Source organism: Anastrepha ludens, chromosome 6, assembly GCF_028408465.1.
Source record: "Anastrepha ludens isolate Willacy chromosome 6, idAnaLude1.1, whole genome shotgun sequence".
Lineage (NCBI taxonomy): Eukaryota > Metazoa > Arthropoda > Insecta > Diptera > Tephritidae > Anastrepha > Anastrepha ludens.
Genome location: NC_071502.1, coordinates 102,262,231 through 102,284,158, shown reverse-complemented (window position 1 = coordinate 102,284,158; position 21,928 = coordinate 102,262,231). Strand labels below are relative to the sequence as shown.

At 38.4% G+C, this 21,928-nt stretch overlaps 3 protein-coding genes across 6 annotated transcripts in view; all 3 read left to right on the top strand.

The window, feature by feature from the left end:
• The first annotated feature begins 130 nt into the window (after positions 1 to 130).
• LOC128866546 (CUB and peptidase domain-containing protein 2) lies at positions 131 to 1,789 on the top strand. 3 transcript variants are annotated; one of them, XM_054107364.1, is made up of 6 exons: positions 131 to 323; positions 404 to 551; positions 652 to 759; positions 845 to 954; positions 1,020 to 1,204; positions 1,342 to 1,789. In XM_054107364.1, exons 1-6 carry the CDS (start codon positions 218 to 220, stop codon positions 1,537 to 1,539), a joined length of 855 nt encoding a protein of 284 aa, XP_053963339.1. In that variant the 5' UTR covers positions 131 to 217; the 3' UTR covers positions 1,540 to 1,789. The 3 variants fall into 3 exon arrangements, with proteins under 3 accessions (XP_053963339.1, XP_053963340.1, XP_053963341.1); XM_054107365.1 differs by having other exon boundaries at positions 137 to 323; positions 848 to 954; positions 1,342 to 1,787; XM_054107366.1 differs by having other exon boundaries at positions 237 to 323; positions 387 to 551.
• A 1,444-nt stretch (positions 1,790 to 3,233) lies between these two features.
• LOC128867627 (uncharacterized) lies at positions 3,234 to 6,266 on the top strand. 2 transcript variants are annotated; one of them, XM_054109040.1, is made up of 3 exons: positions 3,234 to 3,429; positions 3,971 to 4,147; positions 4,602 to 6,266. In XM_054109040.1, the coding sequence occupies exons 1-3, from the start codon at positions 3,427 to 3,429 to the stop codon at positions 5,997 to 5,999; spliced, it is 1,578 nt and encodes a 525-aa protein (XP_053965015.1). In that variant the 5' UTR covers positions 3,234 to 3,426; the 3' UTR covers positions 6,000 to 6,266. The 2 variants fall into 2 exon arrangements, with proteins under 2 accessions (XP_053965015.1, XP_053965016.1); XM_054109041.1 differs by having other exon boundaries at positions 3,235 to 3,429; positions 3,992 to 4,147.
• Positions 6,267 to 13,170: 6,904 nt separating this feature from the next.
• LOC128867623 (sialin) overlaps positions 13,171 to 21,928 on the top strand; it is a 31,183-nt gene continuing 22,425 nt past the window's right edge. The window contains exon 1 of the mRNA XM_054109033.1: positions 13,171 to 13,815. Coding sequence (XP_053965008.1) covers positions 13,806 to 13,815 — 10 coding nt within the window. The 5' untranslated portion in view covers positions 13,171 to 13,805. The remainder of the gene's footprint in view (positions 13,816 to 21,928) is intronic.

The window sequence follows — 21,928 nt, the reverse complement described above, 5'->3', positions numbered from 1 at the left end:
TTGTTTTTCATTGTTCACGCTTTTAGACCGTATGGCGCATTTATGGAGACGATTTCGACACAACTAAATATGTAACTATTTTTCACTCAAAAGTTAGAACAGTTATTGTTTGCACAGCTTGTGAGTGTGAGACTTGGCATTTTAAATTTTTCTGTCCACTCATCCAAAGATCTAGCACACGGTCGAGGCTCAGTAGTGTTTTTTACTCTGAGCTAATATGCGGTTCGATATTTGTAGCGTGGCGTTTTTATTGCTGGCTTTTATAGGAAAAGTAAATGTTACGCCTATTGTTGGTGGCCAAGTAATTCATAGTTCTGAAAATGGTGAATAAATTTGATACATTTAAAGCAAAATCGTACCTATTGCCTGTAATTTAACTTTTCAAGTTATTTTAACGCTCTAGCAAGACCCCAATATCCTTACATGGTCTCCTTGCAAGAATTACAAGAACCTATCAGTGCACAGAATCTACAACTGTTTCAACATTTCTGTGGTGGCATTCTGGTAAATGAGTACTGGATCTTGACAGCAGCACATTGCCTATGGCGCAAGTAAATAATTAAAGAAAACATTTTGTGAAGCGATTTCATAGGTTTTAAATTAAAAATACTTTTTAACCCTCTCGACAACAACAATAATAATACTTTAAAGGGACCTGTCACGCATATCAGCCGTTATCGGGCATGAAAACCTCTCGAGCCCCGAACAGAATAATAGTCGCCATGCCGTGGAACGTGCTGAATTTATATACTATCAACCGTATGTATTTGGATTTTTATAAATGTGTAGCTAAATTGATTTATTACGTACTAATGCAAAATATTAAATGCACTGGTGGACTTAGCAGTACAAATATTCAAAATGATATTGCATTGCTGCGCTTGCAGAAACCACATGATTCGAAATTTGGCTATGGACAACTGCCTCTACCTGACATGAAAAATCTTAGTGGCTGTAAGAGCACCGTATCTAGCTAACAAGTTCTTCGTGCCACTAATTATCTTTTCCCATATGCATAGCTTCCTGTCAGATTATAGGTTATGGCGCAACTCAATATGCTGGTATATTACAAACCAATCTGATTGAAGGCCAAGTCAATATAATCACAAAGCAAGAATGCAGTGAGATTTTGGGCAGGATTTTAGCACCACCATACGATGAAACGACAATATGTGCACTGGGGAAAAATCAAGACACTTGTCAGGTACCGATCCATGCTTGTTCAAATTAAGCTACCATATAAAATCAATACTTATATAATATATATATATATGTATGTACATATATTTGTTTTATATATTTTTGCATATTCATATATTTATTAAATGTTTTTCACTGCAGGGAGACAGCGGCGGCCCTTTGATTTGTACATTTAAGGGCATTCCTTACATTTGTGGCATTGTGTCTCATGGACTTACATGTGGCATAACAGGCATACCGAGCATCTATACAGCTACAGTACCGTATCTGGAATGGATAAGTCTAGTTATCAATGAGACAAATGAAAAGACATCTAACATAAATTCCTTAAGAAAATAAAATAACGCGAATGCTTTAAAAAAGGAAGCCAAGGACGTTATTTTGAGAGTTATCGAAAGCGATAACAATTCAAATGCATATCCGCTTGTTATCGTCTAAGTGGTCTTTCAAAAGTTCGTTATGAAATTCAATCACTCATACACTAATATCGCGCGTTTGTTGGAAGATCGAGAAAACCGGCTTTAAAGTTTTCGATTTACTATTTCTTCTTAAGTAAAAATAAATACTTTACTTTTGGTGAGATAATGTTAATAGATGCCGCTTAATTTTCACACAGTATATATGGTAAGAGTAAACCGAAAATATTTTTGTTTATGTAATTACATTCATCCAGCAAACGAGTGGATAAGTGGTTGATGCATTAAGATCGGTAATGGTCGATGCGTACCATAGAGCCGATAATGGTCAACACCCGTTTCGCTCTCGCTTCGATTTTATGAAGTAAGAATCAATGAGTGCATTACAGTACTATCCGAAAAAGTCAACATACGAGCGGATCTCATTCTCGAGTTCTAACTTGCTAATACTATTGTATGCATGTAATTGGCGCTTATCTCCGTTTTTAGGTGTTTGGGCGAGCTCCTCCTCCTATTTGTGGCGTGCGTCTTGATGTTGTTCCACAAATGGAGGGACCTACAGTTTCAAGCCGACTCCGAAGGGCAGATATTTTTATGAGGAGCTTTTTCATGGCAGAAATACACTCGGAGATTTGCCATTGACTGCCGAGGGGCGACCGCTATTAGAAAAATGTTTTTCTTAATTTTGGTGTTTCGCCGAGATTCGAAAAACGTTCTCTCTCTGAATTCTGAATGGTAGTCACTAGGTAGGGTAATGCTATTACCCTACCTTATTATAAGATTGAGTTGTGAACTAAGTCGTACCGTATTATAATGTCAACATGATATCATATTAACGCAGTGAGAGCAGACCGGGAGCGGAACGTGTTCGGCACTATGGTGTGACTTGGCCCTTAGTATTCAAGGCCCCTATTTGTTAATAGAAAAAAGGTTTTTGGAATACCTTTAATAAACGTTAGGTAGTAATATGACTGTCGAAAGACAATATAAAAATAAGTATTATTTCCTTTATTTAAATTATATATATAACTGGCGCTTGCACGCTTTTTGAGTGTTTGGCCGAGCTCCTCCTCCTATTTGTCGGATGCGTCTTGAACGGCAAATGTTTTTTTTATGAGGACTTTTTTCATGGCAGAACTTCACTCGGAAATCTGCCACTGTCTGCCAAGAGGCCACCGCTTTTACAAAAAACTTTTTCTTTGATTTGGGGTTTCATGCCCACATAGGGTCTCGATCCAGGCCTTGCCGACTGGTAAAAAAAATTCTTTGCTTTTTCAGATTACTAATTCTACGGCCAACACGTACCAATTGATAGCCCATCGACGTTTTAACCAATTCTCACATATACACTATAGTAAGTTAGGAAAATATTTTTTAATAAATGACTCTCGTGGGGAAAAGGTGAAAAGACTAGCGGAAAATATTCTTTTGATTACATTGCTTTGTATGATTCGGTTACCAGACATAAACGTATTAAACTGGCAGCACTCAGGCAAGTGAATTTTAATATCGAAAGTGTTATCGATTTTTGTAGGCGCATATCGACAGCGCAGCTAGCCAACATGGTAGACGGACGGACGGTCGTGAGCAGAGCACCAGCAAAACAACAACTAATGCGATATGACACACACGACAGACACACATAAAAATGAAAACGACGAACGTCGACGGCAACGACGATTGACTGTCGACTGTCGACACGACGGTGAACCAAGTGAAATAAATCGCTAAATTTCTGAAGCAGAAAATAAATTTTGGCGAAAAATTCATTGCAGTTTTTTATTCCGGTTATTATTTACAACGAACAAAAATGGTAAGTGTGCGTGCAAATAGAATCGATCTAAATTCTATAACTGAGTATAGCAACAATAGCCAATTGATAGCTCGTTCGGTACCTGTCGCAAGATAGATAGGTGTCTGTCCTATGCGAAAAGACAGATTGTGTGATGGGTGAAAAAAAGATGAACAATCAGAAAATGTGCATAGTATCGGAGCTCCAAGTTTCCGCGATTAGCAGCGGTGCACCATTGCCGCGCTTCATTTAGAAAGCACATACATCTAACAAAAGAGTGGACCAATGAATTTGGGAAGAGTGAGAAATTTGCCGGGTGACGTCTACCAGTCGAAACGAATGGCGGCTGGGTATCTCCGCCGATTGGTTATTATTTTATGTACCTACTGCATACAAACTACATTGCCCCTTGGGCCAAAGTTTAGTATGATGGAATATTCATATTTGTATGTTTACACAGATTTATTGTATATAATACGATAATTACTTTGTATTGTTAATCAAAGAAGTATTTTCGTGTGAAATATCCAGTTCTCGCCTTTTTTCGTTTCTTAATTTCAAGGTTTTCAATATTTTATTCAAGGATCGTGTAACGAAACCGCAAAAGAAGATGCTCATCACACTGTTGCGTGAAACGAAGTATATGGAGGGTAAAAAGGAAAAGGAATGGTACTGGGAAAAGATACAGGCAGCGCTAAACACTATCGGCCCGAAGAAGACCATAATACAATGGAAGAAGGTAAGTGGTAGTAACATTTTTGCTGATGACTATAATAATGAACTCTACTTTTGTTTTCTAGTAGCTACAATTATTATGAAAATATTAGAATGGACTGACACTTTGGACATATTTAAGAAACTCAGACTGATAACTTCCTGTTCTTTAAAGTATTTTCTTTAGCAGATTTGCAATACTTACGTACATCAATAATAAATTAGAAACATTAATATGCGCACAAGTTAAAAACATATCTGCTTACTCGTTGACAAACAGACGCTAACCTAATTGATCGGTTTAGGAAGATAGAGTGCATCTCTCCACCAACTTAGATATTGAACCCGTTTTTAGACTACTAATTTTTCAGAAACTTATTTAATTAATGTTTTTTTGAAACAAATTGCTTATTTTCTACTATATCTTTCTTTAATTTCCCTTTTCGCTTAAATGACTTTTCTATTTTTCATAACCCCAGTGTTGGCGTGACATGCGTTTGACAACGCGAAAGAAACTTGCCGAATTGAAGCGTTGTCAACTGGCAGGAGGCTCCCCACCGCCGGGTATAGAGCTCAACCAAGAGGATAATGACATTATCGACATTGTTGGCACGGAATACTTTTATGAAGAGATGAACGGAGAATTAAAGCCCGAGAACTTTATGTCTGGCTTCGATTATGTACCCGAACATTTTTGCGATGCAATTTTAACTGCTGCGGCTGTATCCAACGGTCAGCCACAGCACATGCAACATCAAAAGGATCAGCAACATGCAGCACAACAACAGCAGCAACAACAACAACAGCAGCAGCAGGATCATGCGAACAATGATGGTGAAACAAATGATGCGCCTGGTTCTTCGAATCACACCGACACGCATGGCGGCTCTTTTCAGACCCCCGGTGTTGGCATGCAATCACATAACGGCGAACATGTATCTGGCAGTAGTTCGTCGCAGCAACATAATTCGATGCCACATCTGCAGGCGTTTCACGGCGGCTTGCACTCGCATTTGTTGCGTCGACAGCAGCATGCTGCAGCTGCCATGCAACGTGAGTCCGCATTTGAAGAGAAACTTTTGCAATTCATGCAAGATGCATTTCCCAAGAAGAGCAAAAAACGTAAGAACCGTGATCCAGATAAGTTATTTTTACTCTCACTCTACGAGGAGATCAAACGAGTGCCCGAAGAGATACGGCTCGACGTCAAGGGGGAGCTCATACAGGTGCTAAAGAAATATCAGAAAAAGCCACCAGTAAAACAGGAAAAATCCCAGTCGCAAACGCATTCACAATCATCATCGTCGTCGTCGAGCAAACAGAGCTCTTCAACGGCAAATGATAAAATACAACTAGCGCAGCACTCACAATTATCGCACAGCATGTATCAGTTGCAGAAGAAATATGATAAGAATGAAAAGGAAGCTTCACCACAATCACAGGTGGAACGTGTATCTGCATCGGCAGTTGCATTACATGCGCAACAACAGCTACCACATGCGCTATTCCAGCTGCAAAAGAAGTACGATGAGGGCGCCGAAAAGGTACACCAACAGAATGAGCAACGTAAACATGTAGAGAGTAGCCATCAACAGCACAATAGTCATCAGCAGGCGCCGGCGCCTCCCACCGGCGAACAGCACCTACATCATCCACAAATGGCACATAGCATTATGTTCCCATTGCCTCAGATACGCAACGAGCAACCTACAGCACAACAGCATCATCCACACAATCCCCACCAGCAACAGCCGCAACATAATCCACATCAACAACAGACGCAACAACATCATCCGCCCACCATATTCGGCACATCGGCCGCCTCCAGTGCTATGAGCACTGAACGGCCAGCCATGGCGTATGAGAATGTCGGGTGAATGCTAAGCCGTCTTTGGGAAGCGGCCTGGGAGGGACGCGTGCCGGCGACGACGATGACAACAACAATGACGCTTGCACAAGGTGAAACCTGAACTGCAATCATACACTGGACGTTTGCGACGCACACAAGATCTATATGTACATATAATATCTATTAAACATACAATGCTAGTATACAACATTACAAAAAAAAAAACGAAAAAATTAAAATAACTCGAAATCACTTATATAAATAATACAATATAATTGTTAATATTTGTAATGAACGTTTAATGTTTTTATGAATTTGAATTTTTAATTTGTTCCTACTTTAACTGGGAGTATGATTGTTTCACGCGCTCGATATACATATCGCCGCTACTTGATTGATATTTTGAGGATTGTCCTATTCGGCGCGACTGCAATGCAAAGCATTGAGCGATTTGTCAGTTACGCTGTCAGGTGTGTGTTTTTGAAGTAAAGAGAATTGCGAGATGTGTTTTTTTTTATTTGTTTTTGAACAAAAAGAGGTAATATTTATGAGTGTGTAATTTAACGATGAGAGCACAGAGGATGTGAAGGAAAAGTAATAGTTGTGAATTAGTGATATAGCGAAATTGTTGAAAGTATTTAAGGTTAGGTATTATTAATGATGTAGAATGTAGTTAAAAATTTATCTATGCATAATTTTTTAGTGCAGAATCATTTTGTATAGTTTTATGGTAATGGGATTAAAGGTAAATTGTAAAAAATATATTTACAAATTACAAATAATAGCTTATTACCATAAAAACATATGATTGGAAAAAATTCCTTCTTGTAATTTATTTTGCATATGTTAATATAACTTGTAACTAGTTACATATGTAATTAATGGTAGGGTTTAGGGCTATTTGCTAAGGTTAGATTCACCTGTATGTTTGCTTGGCTGTATGTGTGATAGAGTGATTAAACGAAGTACTACTACCTACTTAAATATTCACTACAAGTACAATAATGTCTGCAAGTCAACAAGTTGTAGTTATTAATTATTTTATTCTTACGTAATTTTGAATTATCAAATGATTTTGTTAACAATAGTGCAAAATACTAATACATATATAATAACTTCTGGAGCGGTTGTAGAGGTAGTCCATTTATATACTTTTATTACGTTAATCTAAAAACCCAAGCCAACCAAACTAACACAATGGGTAGGAATTTCGCATTGAGGTTAGGTTGAATTGAAAAGTACATATATTCCTTTTTTGGATTGAAACTTAGATCTAAAAAATTTAGCAAGAAATTTGTGAAATTTATGCATTTTTCGGAATAATACTCAGTTATTCCACACATTCTCAATTTGAAAGTCTTATAGAAGATAGTCTAAAATTACTACTTCCGCATATAGGAAATATTCAAATTTTGAATTTTTCGAAAAAAAATCGACTTCTGGAAATTTTATCATTTATGCACTATTTCATCGGGAGCTAGAGGACTAAAAATGACAATACGAAACAGAAACATTGGAATGCATTTTTTTTATTATAATCTGGAAGATAATTTCGTGGCATTGATTTTTTGAATATGATATTCGGCATGTGTCTGCCGCGGCTACGAGTTACATAGTCCCCTCGATCAGTCCAATTTTCCAATAAATCTGAATAAAAAATCTAAATGAGCCCAATCAGCAAAAATGCGACGCAACTGATGGTGATCTGGCTTCATTTCTTGCACGAGCTTTATTTTATAGGCACGTAAGACAAGACGTTTACGTAAAATTTTCCACACAGTCGAAAGACAAATGCCAATAAGTTGAGAACCACGACGAATCGACATTTCGGTGTCTTCTTCAAAATTTCGCTCTATGAACTTCCCGAAAGAGATTTTTTTTTCAATTTCTATAATTTGAAGCGTTTTTCTGGCGTTAAACGATTCATTAGGACTTGCCAAATCCTACTGAACTGAAATGCCAACACAGTTTGCCATTCTCAGCTGTCAAACCATAGTTACATGATTTACGGTGGTGTTAACCGCTTCGTTCTACTGATGAAATTCTTCAGGCTATATCAGCAGGCGTGGCAAAGAGATTGCAGCCAAGATGCTTAAATCTTCTGCTTCTTAAAGAGAAAGTGCTGAGATGATTCAACCTCATCATCCATGCAACTGACGCGAAAAGGACTCGAAGTAATGCCGAGTCGGCCAATGTTCTGTAAGGGCACCCACGAAATTAGAGAGCTGAGATTTTGTTAACCTCAGGAGATCCTTCGAGCGCCTCCGATCCACTCGTGTCTGGAAAGATTTCGCGATCTTATAAGTTTGTGTACTTGCCCAGCGCTCGCTGAGTGGACGCGAGGCCTACCTCTCCAGGAGCAGACCGCAGGTAGTCAATGGAATCACAATCCTCGCGTTTCTATCCAATTCACCTGCCTTGAGTTTTGACCAGCTACCCAGATGAGCCTTATATTGAAGAATTCGGATGCAATCGAAAGTGAAGTCAGGCATTTACCAACGGTTTCGAGTGCACCATCATCGAGTCCAGGACCCTTTTGTCGCATGGCTGTCGGAGTAGATATTAACCTCCGTGATAGTTATTACACAAGGGAGCAACCAATCAGCAGCTTCTTTAATTGTCGCTAACTCTGCTCGGAATACATTGCAGTGGTCCGGTAACTTGAATTTGAGTCTGATGGGGAGCTCTTTGCAGAATACTCCACCGCCAACCCTTCCATCCAATTTTGAGCTATCTGTGGACAGGTTCACCAGCCCCTGCCTCCAAATACTGCACCCCGCCCACTCACCCTCCTCTCGAAGGAATGTAAGTGGACAACGTTCGGATCAGACTGAGCAGGAGTGCGCATTGATCAGTCGCCAAAGGAATGAACACAAAGTTCCGAAGGATACTGGAGTGTCCGTAATTGAGGACAAGCTTGTAGCCTGAGCCTCTCAATCTAATTACAGCACGTTTAGCCGCAGCTTTACCTGCAATGGCTACAGGTATCACATTTAGCATCGTACACCCGTTATGCATTGCAGTTACAACTTGATCGTCGTCATTTTAGGAAACAAGAAAAAGTTACAGGGCGCGAAATCGAAGTTATAAAGTGGGTGGCAAATCATCAAATCCTTTTGCATAATGGCACATTTTTGTTAAATGTTGCTCAAGTGGCTGTTTTACTGATATAAATCCGTGCCTCTCCGGTAGCGTAGAATTGTAGTGACGATTTTAATTTCAAAAATCGGTGGATGATTTTTAATTGATTGGTATTTTATAAAAACAATTTAAGAATTCTAATTCAATTTCGTTAGGGTTTTTCCTATATTTAATTAAATTTTATTTTCCAATATTTCATACATATTTCATAATTCACTGGATAATTGCGCAATTTGTGTGTAGTAAAATTTTTTGCGCCCTTTTTATCAATTCTAATTTAGGATAGGTATAAAACGGGTGAGCTAGTGAATGAAACTAATTATCACGGTTTTACATGCAATAAACAAGTTATAGATGAATGAATTAATAAAAGTTGTAGGAATATAAACACACCTAATTGATTGATATTTTATATTGTCGTCCTGAAGGGCGGAACGCAAAAAATTGCTGTGCATTAAACAACTCGCATTACAGTTTGGTGTAAAACAATAGCAGCCGTATATACACTTATGTTTGTCTAATATTTACCTGCAGCAATTGCAGTACGTTTTGATAATAATTTCTTTTTATTGCCAGCCATTACTTGGGTGTGGGCAGAAGTAGGCAGCGCAGCCTAAGCAAAAATCAGCTTCCAGGAGCATGCTTGATGTGATTAACTATGCAAATACTCGTATTGTAGTCTTATAATTATTTGTTTTTGTTCGACTTGACTTCTATCCAATAGACCATATCTTATAAGATTATCTGTGCGAAATTTGAAGTCATTTGGTACAGCACTCCCTGGATATTCCAAACACAAAGTAGGGAGTATCTGAAATAAAATGTGCTAGAAAGCCAAATGTGTTATAAATATAATGCCAAATTAAATGTTTCTTATATTTTGATTATTGCTTTATGCTTGTCCAGGCGGAGTTCGGACAATTGCCGAAAATATATTCAGAAATATTGCATTCCTATGGGAATCCATTCATTTATCTGACCCCATCGCCATTTGTCATAGCGGCGAAAGCCGATCTACGAAGAAGTCGTTATTTGTAAGAGAAATGTGAATTCGCCAAGAAAGGAAATCGATTTCTTTTCTTGGCAGATTTTCCGTGGCGCAGTTGCCGGGAATGTACCATACTCATAACAGGTTTGCTTCTTCGAAATTTGATATTCCCATTTTACCATTTCAAAACTACATATGAGTCAAAATAGTGGGTGTGTTCGCCACACAACGACCTGGCTACTTTTTTGAAGGTCTGTGCCTGATACTCAGCTGATAGGCTATCGTAATATTGCAGAAGTTATTTTACGCCGAACGTGTTGATTGAAAATGTGGATCAATAAGTCTGATACATTTTGCGCTAGAAACAATAAATAAACGATGTTAAACTTCAAAGTAAAGGAGGTTCAATTTAAAGATATCGGACTTTAAATTTAAACGAAAATTCTAATTGAACAATCTTTACTTCTTTTGTAGAACCATTCATGCCTTTTATTTTTGAAAGATAGCCCCTTTCAAATGTTAGCCGCAACTGCGCCGCAATGCAGGCATCCGTAAACACCAATTTTGAATGACCCGCTGGAAGACTTCGGTCGGTATCTCGTCAATAACTTTAGCAATCTTGGCTTTCAATGAATCAATCGAAGCTGGTTTATGCACAAAGCATTTCGACTTTATATACTCCTGTACATAAAAGTCCAAAGGGTGGATATCACACGATCTTTGTGGCCAATCTACTGGTCCGAGACGAGAGATAAATTCCTCACAGAAACGAGGACGCAGTAAATCCATTGTTTCTCGGGCTATATGGCAAGTAGCGCCGTCTTGTTGGAACCAAATGTTGAGGAGATCACGGACTTCAATTTCCGGCATCAAACAGTTGTTTATCATGGCGCGATAGCGTTCGGCAGTCACTGTTACATTGACGCCAACCATGTCTTTGAAGAAATATGGGCGGACGATTCTTCCAGCATATAGGCCGTAACAAACGGTTATTTTCAATAGATATAATCGCTATTCTTGAATGACTTCGGGTTGCCCTTCAGTCCAAATACGGTAATTTTGCTTATTGACATAGCCATTAAGCCAAAAATGGGCCTAATCGCTGAACATCATAAGTTGGCACTTTTCACAGAGCTTCGATTTTCGTAATACAATTGTGTGATTTGTAAACGTTGTTGAGGTGTAAGTCTTTCCATGATCAAATGTCAATGAATGCTGAAAAAATCTATGTATTTAGTTTGACAGTAGTCACGTGTGATCTGTCAAAAATACCCTGTTGGGACAAGTACCTTCAATCTGATCACACGTTAGAATTTATTAAATAAAAACTAACTGGAAACATTTCCTCTTATACTGCGCTTGATTAGCTAGTGTTGGCCTTCTGATTGCCAACAGTTTATTGACAGCATGCGTGACGTTCCACCAATTCTGATAAAAAGTAACACTGCCACGATTATTACAGCTCAAACACACTCAGTGCATCCATGACATGATCGAAGCAACTGAATATATTTAGCAATGGTTACATGAGACAACCACCCGATCTGATTTTGTGCAGACAAGCTTTAAATGACATTCACTTCTTCATGAGTGGTGACCTCTTATCCACCGAATGCCTTTTCTGGAGTCCAAGCACCAGCTATAACAAGTCGAAGAGCTGCCAAGAGCTGAGACGCGTTCATTGGCACAACTGCGTTTTGGATACTGTAGTAGGCTAAACCTCGGAATTGATTTAAACCGTATCCGGAATTGATCTCGACATATTCAATATACGTATGTCCGGCTTGCGAAAGTACGCCGCTTGACATTAATCACCTCTTCAAATGCCTTTTAAGCTTCTCTCCTTTCGGGCTTACCGTTAAATGAAATTGACGACGGCTGTTGGCTTCACTTACATCACTGGAATAAGGTTGATACATAAACGGATCGATCACAGTAGCGCCTCAGGTGTAGAGGAGATTAACAGGGTTATAATATTGCGGTAATTATTATTACTAATTATTACAAACACACCCATACTTTCGAGATACAAAAAGAATTAGCCCGCAGCTATTATTACTGCACGCGAACCAGTTTATCGAATGATTACTGCATTTATCAGTATTATTTGTTTGAAGATGCTTGTTTACGACTACATACTTTCTACTTCTCGCGCGAATAACATTCTATTTCTATTTGAACAGGATTATAAACGCTTTTCTTTCGTCCCTTGTTATCTGTTGTCTTACTTATCACTCAAACAATATCAGATTGTTGACTAGAAATATATTATTTTCCAACACTAAGAAGCGGTAAATGCAAGTAAAAACAGCCTCTTTTTGAAATGATCTTCAGTGCTATTGTCTTTCAACTAAGCCCTAAAGGTACATCGTATTTTACTCTCAGAGGCATGACAGCCTTGCGTGCCTCAAGCGATGACGGATTAGCATGTCACCTTACACTTACACTCAATGAAAAGGAATAAGAAGAAGCAGCCGCTAAACAAACTGAAACTTCTCAGGCTGTGATAAGCTATCGTGATAAAAAAAAAGATACGAGAACCATTGACGTGAGAATACTAAAGCGCGCGAGAGCCATAGACGCAGGTGGGTGGGGATGCAATACATATATGACTATATATAGAGAAGAGCATTAACGTAATTTGTCAAAAGCATAAACTCAACAAGTGAATGTGATAAGAGTCTCAAGAGCTGCGCCTTATTTCTATTGTTGCGATTACTGATCAGCATAGTGGGCGCCGCAGTCACTATTGCCGTTGATTTCGTTGTTATTGTTCTTGTTATGTGATGATTTGCAACATGAATGTGTGTAAAAAAATATTTACAAATGCCTTATTTCCATCTTTTTCCTATATCCAGAGCACGTACGTGTGTATGTGTCTGCGCATATATTAGTTCTACGTAGCTAAACTGAGGCACCCACCTCTGTAGTAGAATATTATAAGTTTTTATCAGAACAATTTGAATGCTGTTGGGTGGCGGCGAGCAGTGGAATGTTTTTTTTATTTTTGTTTTGTTTCCCTGGCTCAGACGCTTACTTACTTTGAGATATGTATTATTAGATGGATACGGTTTTCCTCATTCGTCTAGCGAACTTCTCAGTGGCGAGACGTTGTCGTTAATTTCGTTCCGATTCGCACTGATTTCGGCGTACAAGCGTGTAGTTTATTCAAAGCGAGTAGTAGTAGCCTATTTGTAATTTCTATATAGGCATTTGCAGTGAGACCGATCGAAGTGATCGTTTCGCGTGTAACCTGATCGTTTAGCGCGTATTCTGTTCATATGCATTACAAAGTGTTAAATCGTACTACTCAGTGTGTGAAGATGCTAGTAGTGGCGCTAGCAGTAGTTGCAAAGCTTTGAAAAGGCTTCCCCACTTTCCGCGAGTTCGTGTGCCAGACGCTGCACTTCCTTGTCTACGATCGTTGATCGTTTCATTGATGCACAGATTGTGTATCGACGCCGTCCCTCTACTCAAGTGATCTCTTACAATATACTCAGTCAACCAACGACCCACTATAGGCGCGCGGAAGTGCGCAGACGCAACAGTTTTTTGGGGAAAATAATAAAGAAAAGTTTTTTGAAAGTTTTTGCTGCAACCAGAATTTGTGCCTGAGTGTGGTAAACGTGTACATTAGACGACGACAACTTTATTTCAACATTTTTTGAGTGGTTTTTGCTGTGATATTGTTGAGAAAAACCAAAAATGGTAGCAGGTAAATATTAAATGAATTATTTTGTAAATATTAAAAAATGTAGACATAAAATACATAGGCATACAAAAGTGTACATATAATTTTATTTTGTAATAAATACATATTTTGATATTTGGATATTTTCGGTCAGTCAATGTTACAGGAAAGTATTGGGAAAAACATTTTTTATTGTGGATGGAAAATAACTTTTTTTTGTTAAATTAAAAATTAAAAAAAAATCAAAGCAATTACCAAAAACAAAAAAAAAACATATAAATTTATGTATACAGTTTTTTAATAAATAATTACTATTTATATTTTCAAAACCTTGCGAAAAATCAGAAAAACATTTTTCGGAATTACAATTACCAAAAACAAAAAAAAAGCTTTCGATACAGTGAGTGTCGCTGAAAATCGCACGGTTTTTTTTTATTAATTAATTTTTATGCATACATATATATTTATGTATACAATTTTTCAATAAATAGATATATTTATTATAATTATGTTGGAATTTTTTGTCGTGTGCACTTAATTTAATAAAATAATACTATGATATTAATATTTTAACCATAACTTTAAATCAAACAAAAACGATAAATTTAAAAAAAAATTTAAGTATTGTAGGTTTTTTAGTATGCAGTATGCGTGTATGCGGTTTTTAGCAGATCAAATTTTATCAATTCCACTAGTCCATAATTTTGCGGCAGTTCATTCAAGAAAAAACTCGATCCTACACAAAATTCTATTAGAAAAAATTTTTTGTTTTTATTAATTTATTATCAGATATGGTTCATATTTTAACAAAAGCAGCCGCCGTAGCCGAATGGGTTGGTGCGTGAATCGTCGGTTCGAATCTCGGTGAAACACTAAAATTAAGAAAACAAAAACGCCCCTCGGCAGGCAATGGCAAACCTCCGAGTGTATTTCTGCCATGAAAAAGCTCCTCATAAAAATATCTGCCGTTCGGAGTCGGCTTAAAACTGTAGGTTCCTCCATTTGTGGAACAACATCAAGACGCACACCACAAATAGGAGGAGGAGCTCGGCCAAACACCCAAAAAGGGTGTACGCGCCAATTATATATATATATATATATATAGGAACCAGCATTAACACCGATAACAATGTCAGCCTTGACATCCAACGTAGAATCTCTCTTGCCAACAAGTGCTACTTTGGACTAAGTAGGCAACTGAGCAGTAAAGTCCTCTCTCGACGAACAAAACTAACACTCTACAAGACTCTCATCATGCCCGTCCTAACGTATGGCGCAGAAGCGTGGACGATGACAACATCCGATGAAGCGACGCTTGGAGTGTTCGAGAGAAAGATTCTGCGTAAGATTTTTGGACCTTTGCACGTTGGCAACGGCGAATATCGCAGGCGATGGAACGATGAGCTGTATGAGCTTTACGGCGACATAGACATAGCGCAGCAAATAAAGATCCAGCGGCTTCGTTGGCTGGGTCATGTCGTCCGAATGGATACAAACGCTCCGGCTTTGAAAGTATTCGATGCGGTACCAGCTGGTGGTAGCAGAGGAAGAGGAAGGCCTCCTCTGCGTTGGAAAGATCAGGTGGAGAAGGACTTGGCTTCACTTGGTGTGTCCAACTGGCGCCGGTTAGCACGAGAAAGAAACGACGGGCGCGCTTTGTTAAGCTCGGCCAAAATCGCGTAAGCGGTTATCGCGCCAATTAAGAAGAAGAAGAAGATATATATATATATACCAAAAATAGTATAAACCAAAAAATAAAAATGTAAATTAATAAAAAAAAGATTTTTTTTCTCGCGTACGCGTACGAAATTTTATCAATCCTATCAATCAATAATCCATTGGTGGGGCAACATCAAGACGCACTCCAGGAAAAGCTCGTCCGTACAGAAAATTCTAAAGCAAAACAAAAAATAAAAATAAAAGTAACAAAATATATATTTAATTACAATAGAAACGAGCATTTCTATATGTACAGTGAGGGCTACTTAAAATCATACAGCTGTTATTTTTTTTAATTCATATAAAAATATATATCATAGTTTAATTCTTCTTCTTCCTCGCTATGATCCCTTAGTTGGGGTCGGCCCTCCTCGTATGCTATCTCCAAATTAAACGGTCCTGGCTCGTCCATGCGTTGACTTTATTCAGCTGCATATCATTTTAAATGCTGCTTAGCTAGGATTGAAAGTGTCTGCCACGTCCCATTGATGGAAGTGACTGAGTTACCCATTTCTTTGTTGCGTGCTGATCTGGTCTTCTCTGATATGAGATTAGCGCAAGCGATTTTCCCTCAAATTCTCAATTATTGGAGCCATATGGCAGCTACCTCTGAAGTATTTATTGCTTATTCTTTCCAGTTTTGCTACGCCCGAAGCCCAACGCAGCATTCTCATCTCCGCCACATGGATCCTTTGCTCCTGCTTAGCGCACAACAGCCAGCATTTAGAGGCATATGCCATTGCGGATCGGACCATAGTTCTATAAATTTTGCCTTTTAGTTTCATCGGCATTTTTTTGTCACACAGAACTCTTGATATTGCGCGCCAACTTTGCCAGCTGGCTTGAAGGCGTCACTTTACGGTCTAGTATGCTTTCATTGCTTGCAATGGATCTAAGATATTTGAAGCTCTAAGCTATGGCTACCTCTTCGGTACCAAACTGAGATTTTGAAATTTGGTCACCATCATTAAATGCAAAGGTGTCGTGCTACGTTTTCTTGCTGCTTATGCGTAAATCCAAGATTTCAATCCACGGTGACAATTTATTTTGTAAAGCAGCCGCATCCTCAGAAAGCAGCGCGACATAATCGGCGTACAGCAACGTTGAAATGGCTCCTATTGAGAGTTTAGTAGGTATGAGGTTGTTCGGTGTGTATTTACGTCATATTTTTATAAATGTCACAGCAGTCTGGCGTAGCATTTAGGGAAAAGTTCGTCAGAAAGGTGATAGTCAGAATTCTTCTTCGAGAAATTTCGGCAAACGGGTTCCCTTGGCTCCCAAATTTCCACTGCACAACCTGCACCAGAATATGGTAAGTCTCATTAATGGATCCAAGGGCGCATTATTAGTTATCTTAGGGGTGCTATGGTACCCTTCAACATCTGGCTACAAAGCACACGATAATGCAGTGCTGGATGTCTGATCACTGAGCGAAAAGTGTAACCGTCGAGCAGCTAAGAGAAATAGTGGCATACATTTTTATGGCACCCGAAGGATTCTGTGGGCCTAATTAGTCAACCTCCAGTTTTACAATTACGGAGTGGGCAAACTCCTAGATTTCTCAATTTCAAAGAAAGAATTTTCTGTACTATTGAACTCTATCTTTTAGTTTAGTTAGATGCAAGTTTGTAATTTAATTATTTATTGTATATATTTCCATTATTCTTTAGTTTTAGTAGTCAGTTTGAAATCGTGCTTTCTTGACTTCTTGAAACAAATAAATAAAAGGGCGGCCCCAAACAGGTGAAACTTTTTCGTTATCTGTTCGGTTGACTGCTCTCTGGTTGCCTACACTGTCACAAATGACGACCTTTTCACTTGCATCGATTAGGTCTGTCGTGTAAATATGCAGCCTTAGCGAAAAAGCGATTGGAAAATTTCAACTCCTGTGTGGTTGTCCACCAACGACATTTTGCAATTCGTTAGAGAGACTGAAGACCTTTTTAATAGTTAGATAATGTCAGTTAACATTTCTAGTTCTCCTTCATTCTACTATCTACTCCACATTTGTGGCAAAGACAACGAGATCTCCATAAAAAACATAAAGACGCCGCTAAGCCTAAAGTTGTCACGGTAAAATGCCTCATTATTATTATTATTATGATTATTTTATTTTTAATATTAATAAAATATGCAATAAAACACACTTTACAAATGAAATGATATGCTTCTCTTGAAAAGCCTATAAGGCATTTTTCTTCAACTGTCGCTTTGTGCAGTTCACGCGAAACGCAAAGCTTGCCTGATAAAATTTATATATAAACATTTCAGGAAAAATTTTTTTTGCTTTGTATTTAAATACTCGCTACTGAGACTAGTTAATAATTTTTCTGAAAAATCGAAACAAGTTTCTGCTATTTCAAGCAAAGTGCGTGCAGAAAAAACAAAAAAAGCTGAATTCCACTATTTAAAAAAAAATAAAATAAATAAAAACATAACTATGAAGCCCCCGAAATTACGAAAAACTAAATACAAAACGTTAGTGGCACTGCGCAAATTCAGAGCAAATGCGTATAGACATATTCCGAGAATCAGCTGTTGACCGTTTAGCGGGCCGATCGTGTGCACATTTGGCCAAGGCAATGACTTACTAAACTAGTATGTAGATTCATTCATACTTATTACAAGCTACTAAATATATGCATATGTGACATGAGACATACGAATATATATGTGTATGCATGGATGTGTGTACTTATATTTATATGCACGTGCATCGAGAAAATTTCACTAAATATGAAATAATAATAATTTATTGGGGAGCAACGATATGTGAATATATATATATACATACGTACATATATACGTTTGAACGCACTTGTACTATAATTAAGTAAATAAATATAAGTATGTTTACTTGCGCTTATTTAAATTAAATATTATAATTCAATTAGCTTGGAATGGTGTAATTGTATATATTTTTAATTAATTTTATGTTTATGTAAAAATATGTTTGTTTGGTTTTGCATTTTGTTGGAGTAAGCGAAAAATTTTGCAAAAAAAATGTGTAATTTTATAAGTGATTTTCATCGCCTACCAGCTGGGAACCCCTTTCATGTGCCGATAATTATCGGCAAGGTGTTATACATATAAATTAGATTTGATTTTTATTATCTTTGCGATTTGTTTGAATACTATTACCGGGGTGAAACGGAAGTAATCGACAGTGAAATGAAAATGAGTCGGCAAAATGCTAAAAAGTATAATTCAATCCAGTACTCAATACTCCCAGGCAGTCGAAATCGAACAAGTAATCGAAACGGTGTTTGTTGGTTGGTTTAAGTGATGATTCGTCCAGAATCCATCTAGCGCTTCCGCACCATTTTGTTGACACATCCTCGTTACCAACTTGTTTACCAGTTATTTGCAGTATGTCTATATCCAGTCAGTGCGGTTCAGGAGCCTTATCAGGTTGTTGACATCTAAGCCAGACAGTTGTTCGAGACTCTTGAACAGCGGTTTGCCCAGGGTTAACATTCTGCCCTTTACAGAGGAAGGCAAAGATTGTTTCCTTTTTCTCCGGTTGTTTGCAACTGTGACAGTGTTGTGAGGGATGCCCATTTTTGCTTCTCGTTCTCCCACAGACCAAAAGCCACTTATGACTGCCGTTAGTCTCCATGCGTCTCGCTGTTTTATGTTTATCAATGTCGACGATTGCTTGAGGTTGTAGGTGGGCCACAACATTCTGCTAATTTTGCATTTCGTCTGGTCTCTCCATCTATGATACAATCCGCGATTCGGAGGTAATTTAGGGAAATTGTACTCTTGGCTGCACCCAATGCTGTGAATTCGGATTCTGCAAGAGCGTTATTCATGGCAGATCCCCCTCTTGCCAGTTCATCTGTTTTTTCGTTATCTTCACTGCTCCGATGTTCCGAGACCCAGATTAAGGTAACTTTATGGTTTTCACTCAAGGTGGTAAGGCTATTCCTGCTTTCTTCCACCAGTTTAGAGGTTGTTATCGCCGCATCCAGTGCCTGGATTGCAGCTTGCCTATCCGAAGGAATAGCGATATTGCCCTTAAAAGAGGAATCTGCGATTAGTAGCCTACAAGCTTCCCCAATTGACAGTACTTCCGCCTGGAAGACACTGCAAGCATTAGGGAGACGCACCGATTTTTGAATTTTATCTGTGAGAATATATACCAGCTCCAACACCACAATACATTTTACTGCCATCTGTATAGATTGTAGTGTCGAAGTTGTTTAGTGAGAATCTCGTCTTCCATTCCTTCCCTAGATGGAAAGAGACTGGCAAAATTCTTATTGAATGTTATCGTCGGGACGATGTAGTCAGCACTCTTCGAGGTATACTGGGTTTGTCGCAGAATAGTTTAGCATGGCCATGAGTTTTTTCCTTCCAGCGACCCGCTTCATTTAACCTAAATGCACTCATGGCTGCAATCTTCTTGATATGTAGATTTACCGGAATAAGGCGTGTCTGTGCGCTCAGAGCCTGCCTAGGAAATGGTCTGATTGCACCGACTGTTACTGCACAGACTGATCTTTGTATTCTGTCAAGTAGTTTGATGTTGTATTCTCTCTTTAGAGTTTTATACCAAACCATCGAGCCATACGATAAAATTGGTCGTATAACCGTCTTATACAACCATAATGTATACTTGGGTTGAAGACTCCATCTTCTTCCTAGCATACGTTTACAGACATACAAAGCGATTTCTGCTTTCCTTACTCCTTCTTCGACGTTTAATTTCCAGCTAAGTTTGGAGTCCAGGACAATCCCAGAATTGCGGTGCTTGTAAATTGCTATGCAAAAAAATTAATGGAGAAGAATAGCTTAAAATCTAAATATCGGGGGTTTTTTTTTAAGAGTTTTAGAACTTAATCTGGTAGATAGATGCATGACATTTATTTTTTGTAAATGTTATCCGGCATATATCCGCCGCGGGTACAAGTTACATGGTCCATTCGATTGTTAACTCATTTTTTCAATAAATTTGAATAATAAATCTAAATGAGCCCAATTAGCAAAAATGCGATGGTGATCTGGCTTCAATTCTTGCACGAGCTGTATTTTATAGGCACGTAAGCTGAGGAACAAACGTAAAATTGTCCATGTAGTCGAAGGACAAAGGCCAACATGTCGAAAACTTCGCGAACAGATTTATTTTTGCGAAAGTACTTTTTTGGTTCATGTTCACTTGCCAAACCTTACTGAAGAACAGAAATGTGAATACAGTTTACCATTCTAAGCTGTCAAACCCTAGTTATCGATATAGATACATTCGATACATACATTCGGTCAAAAAAGTGCCGGGAACTGTTCAATAAACCGCAAAATATTTGTTTAACCATCAAAATTTATTTTGTCGCCATCAAAATAGGCTCCATTCGAAGCAATACACACATGCCAACGATTAGTTCCATTCATCAAAGCACCTTTTAAACGCGTTTAAAGAGATCTTCTTCAGCTCCTTCAGCGAATTCTCCTTAGTGGCCTCTATCGACTCAAAGCGGCGTTCGAGAGTGGCAATTTAAGTTTTGGGGAAAGGAAAAAGTCATAGGGAATTCGGTGGTTGTTCGATGATATTTGTCAGGTTTTTGGTAAAAAAAGTGTTTATAATATGAACCTTGTGAGACGGTGCGTTGTCATGGTGCAAGATCCATGAGTTTTCTTTCCAGAAATCGGGCCGTTTCCTACGCACATTCTTTCTCAACCGTCACATAACTTCCAAACAATATTCTTTATTCACAACACCAGGATAATCAAAGAAAACGAGTAGCATGACTTTCACTTTTGACCGACTCTGACGTGGTTTGTTGGGTTTCGGCTCATGTAGATAGTGCCATTCAGCCGCCTGTTGACTGGTTTGCATGTCAAACTCATATACCTGCATACGTATCATCACCTGTTATGCGCTGGATAAACGTTGGGTCCGAATGCACTTGCTTAAACATGTCTTCAGCCACCTTCTTCCGAAGAATTTTTTGAAAGAAATTCAACTCTTTTGGAATGAGTCGAGCAGCCACGCGTCCCATAAAATATTTTGAATTGATTCGTGAGACACGCTATGGCCACGAGCTACCTCCCTCAAACTTAAATGATGGTTTTCCAGCACCATTTGATGACGTTGATGGGCGACCAGATCGGGGCAGATCTTCCACGACTTTCGGCCTTCTTTAAATGCCTTATACCACTCGTAGACCCGTGTTTTTGATTAAGGGGTTATATATATTACCTTGTGTTTTTCAAAAAAATCAAAATAAATTTTATTTCTTTATCGTAAAGTACAATCCCTTGAGAACATTTTCCAAAAATTTCATAGAGATCTGAGCAATAGATCGAAAGTTACAGCGTTTTAAATTGTGCGTCGTCACGTCCTGAGCGTACGGCCTCATGCGGCGCTTGAAACTTTAAACGCGATTATCTCAAAAACGTGTTTTTCCAAAAATGCTTT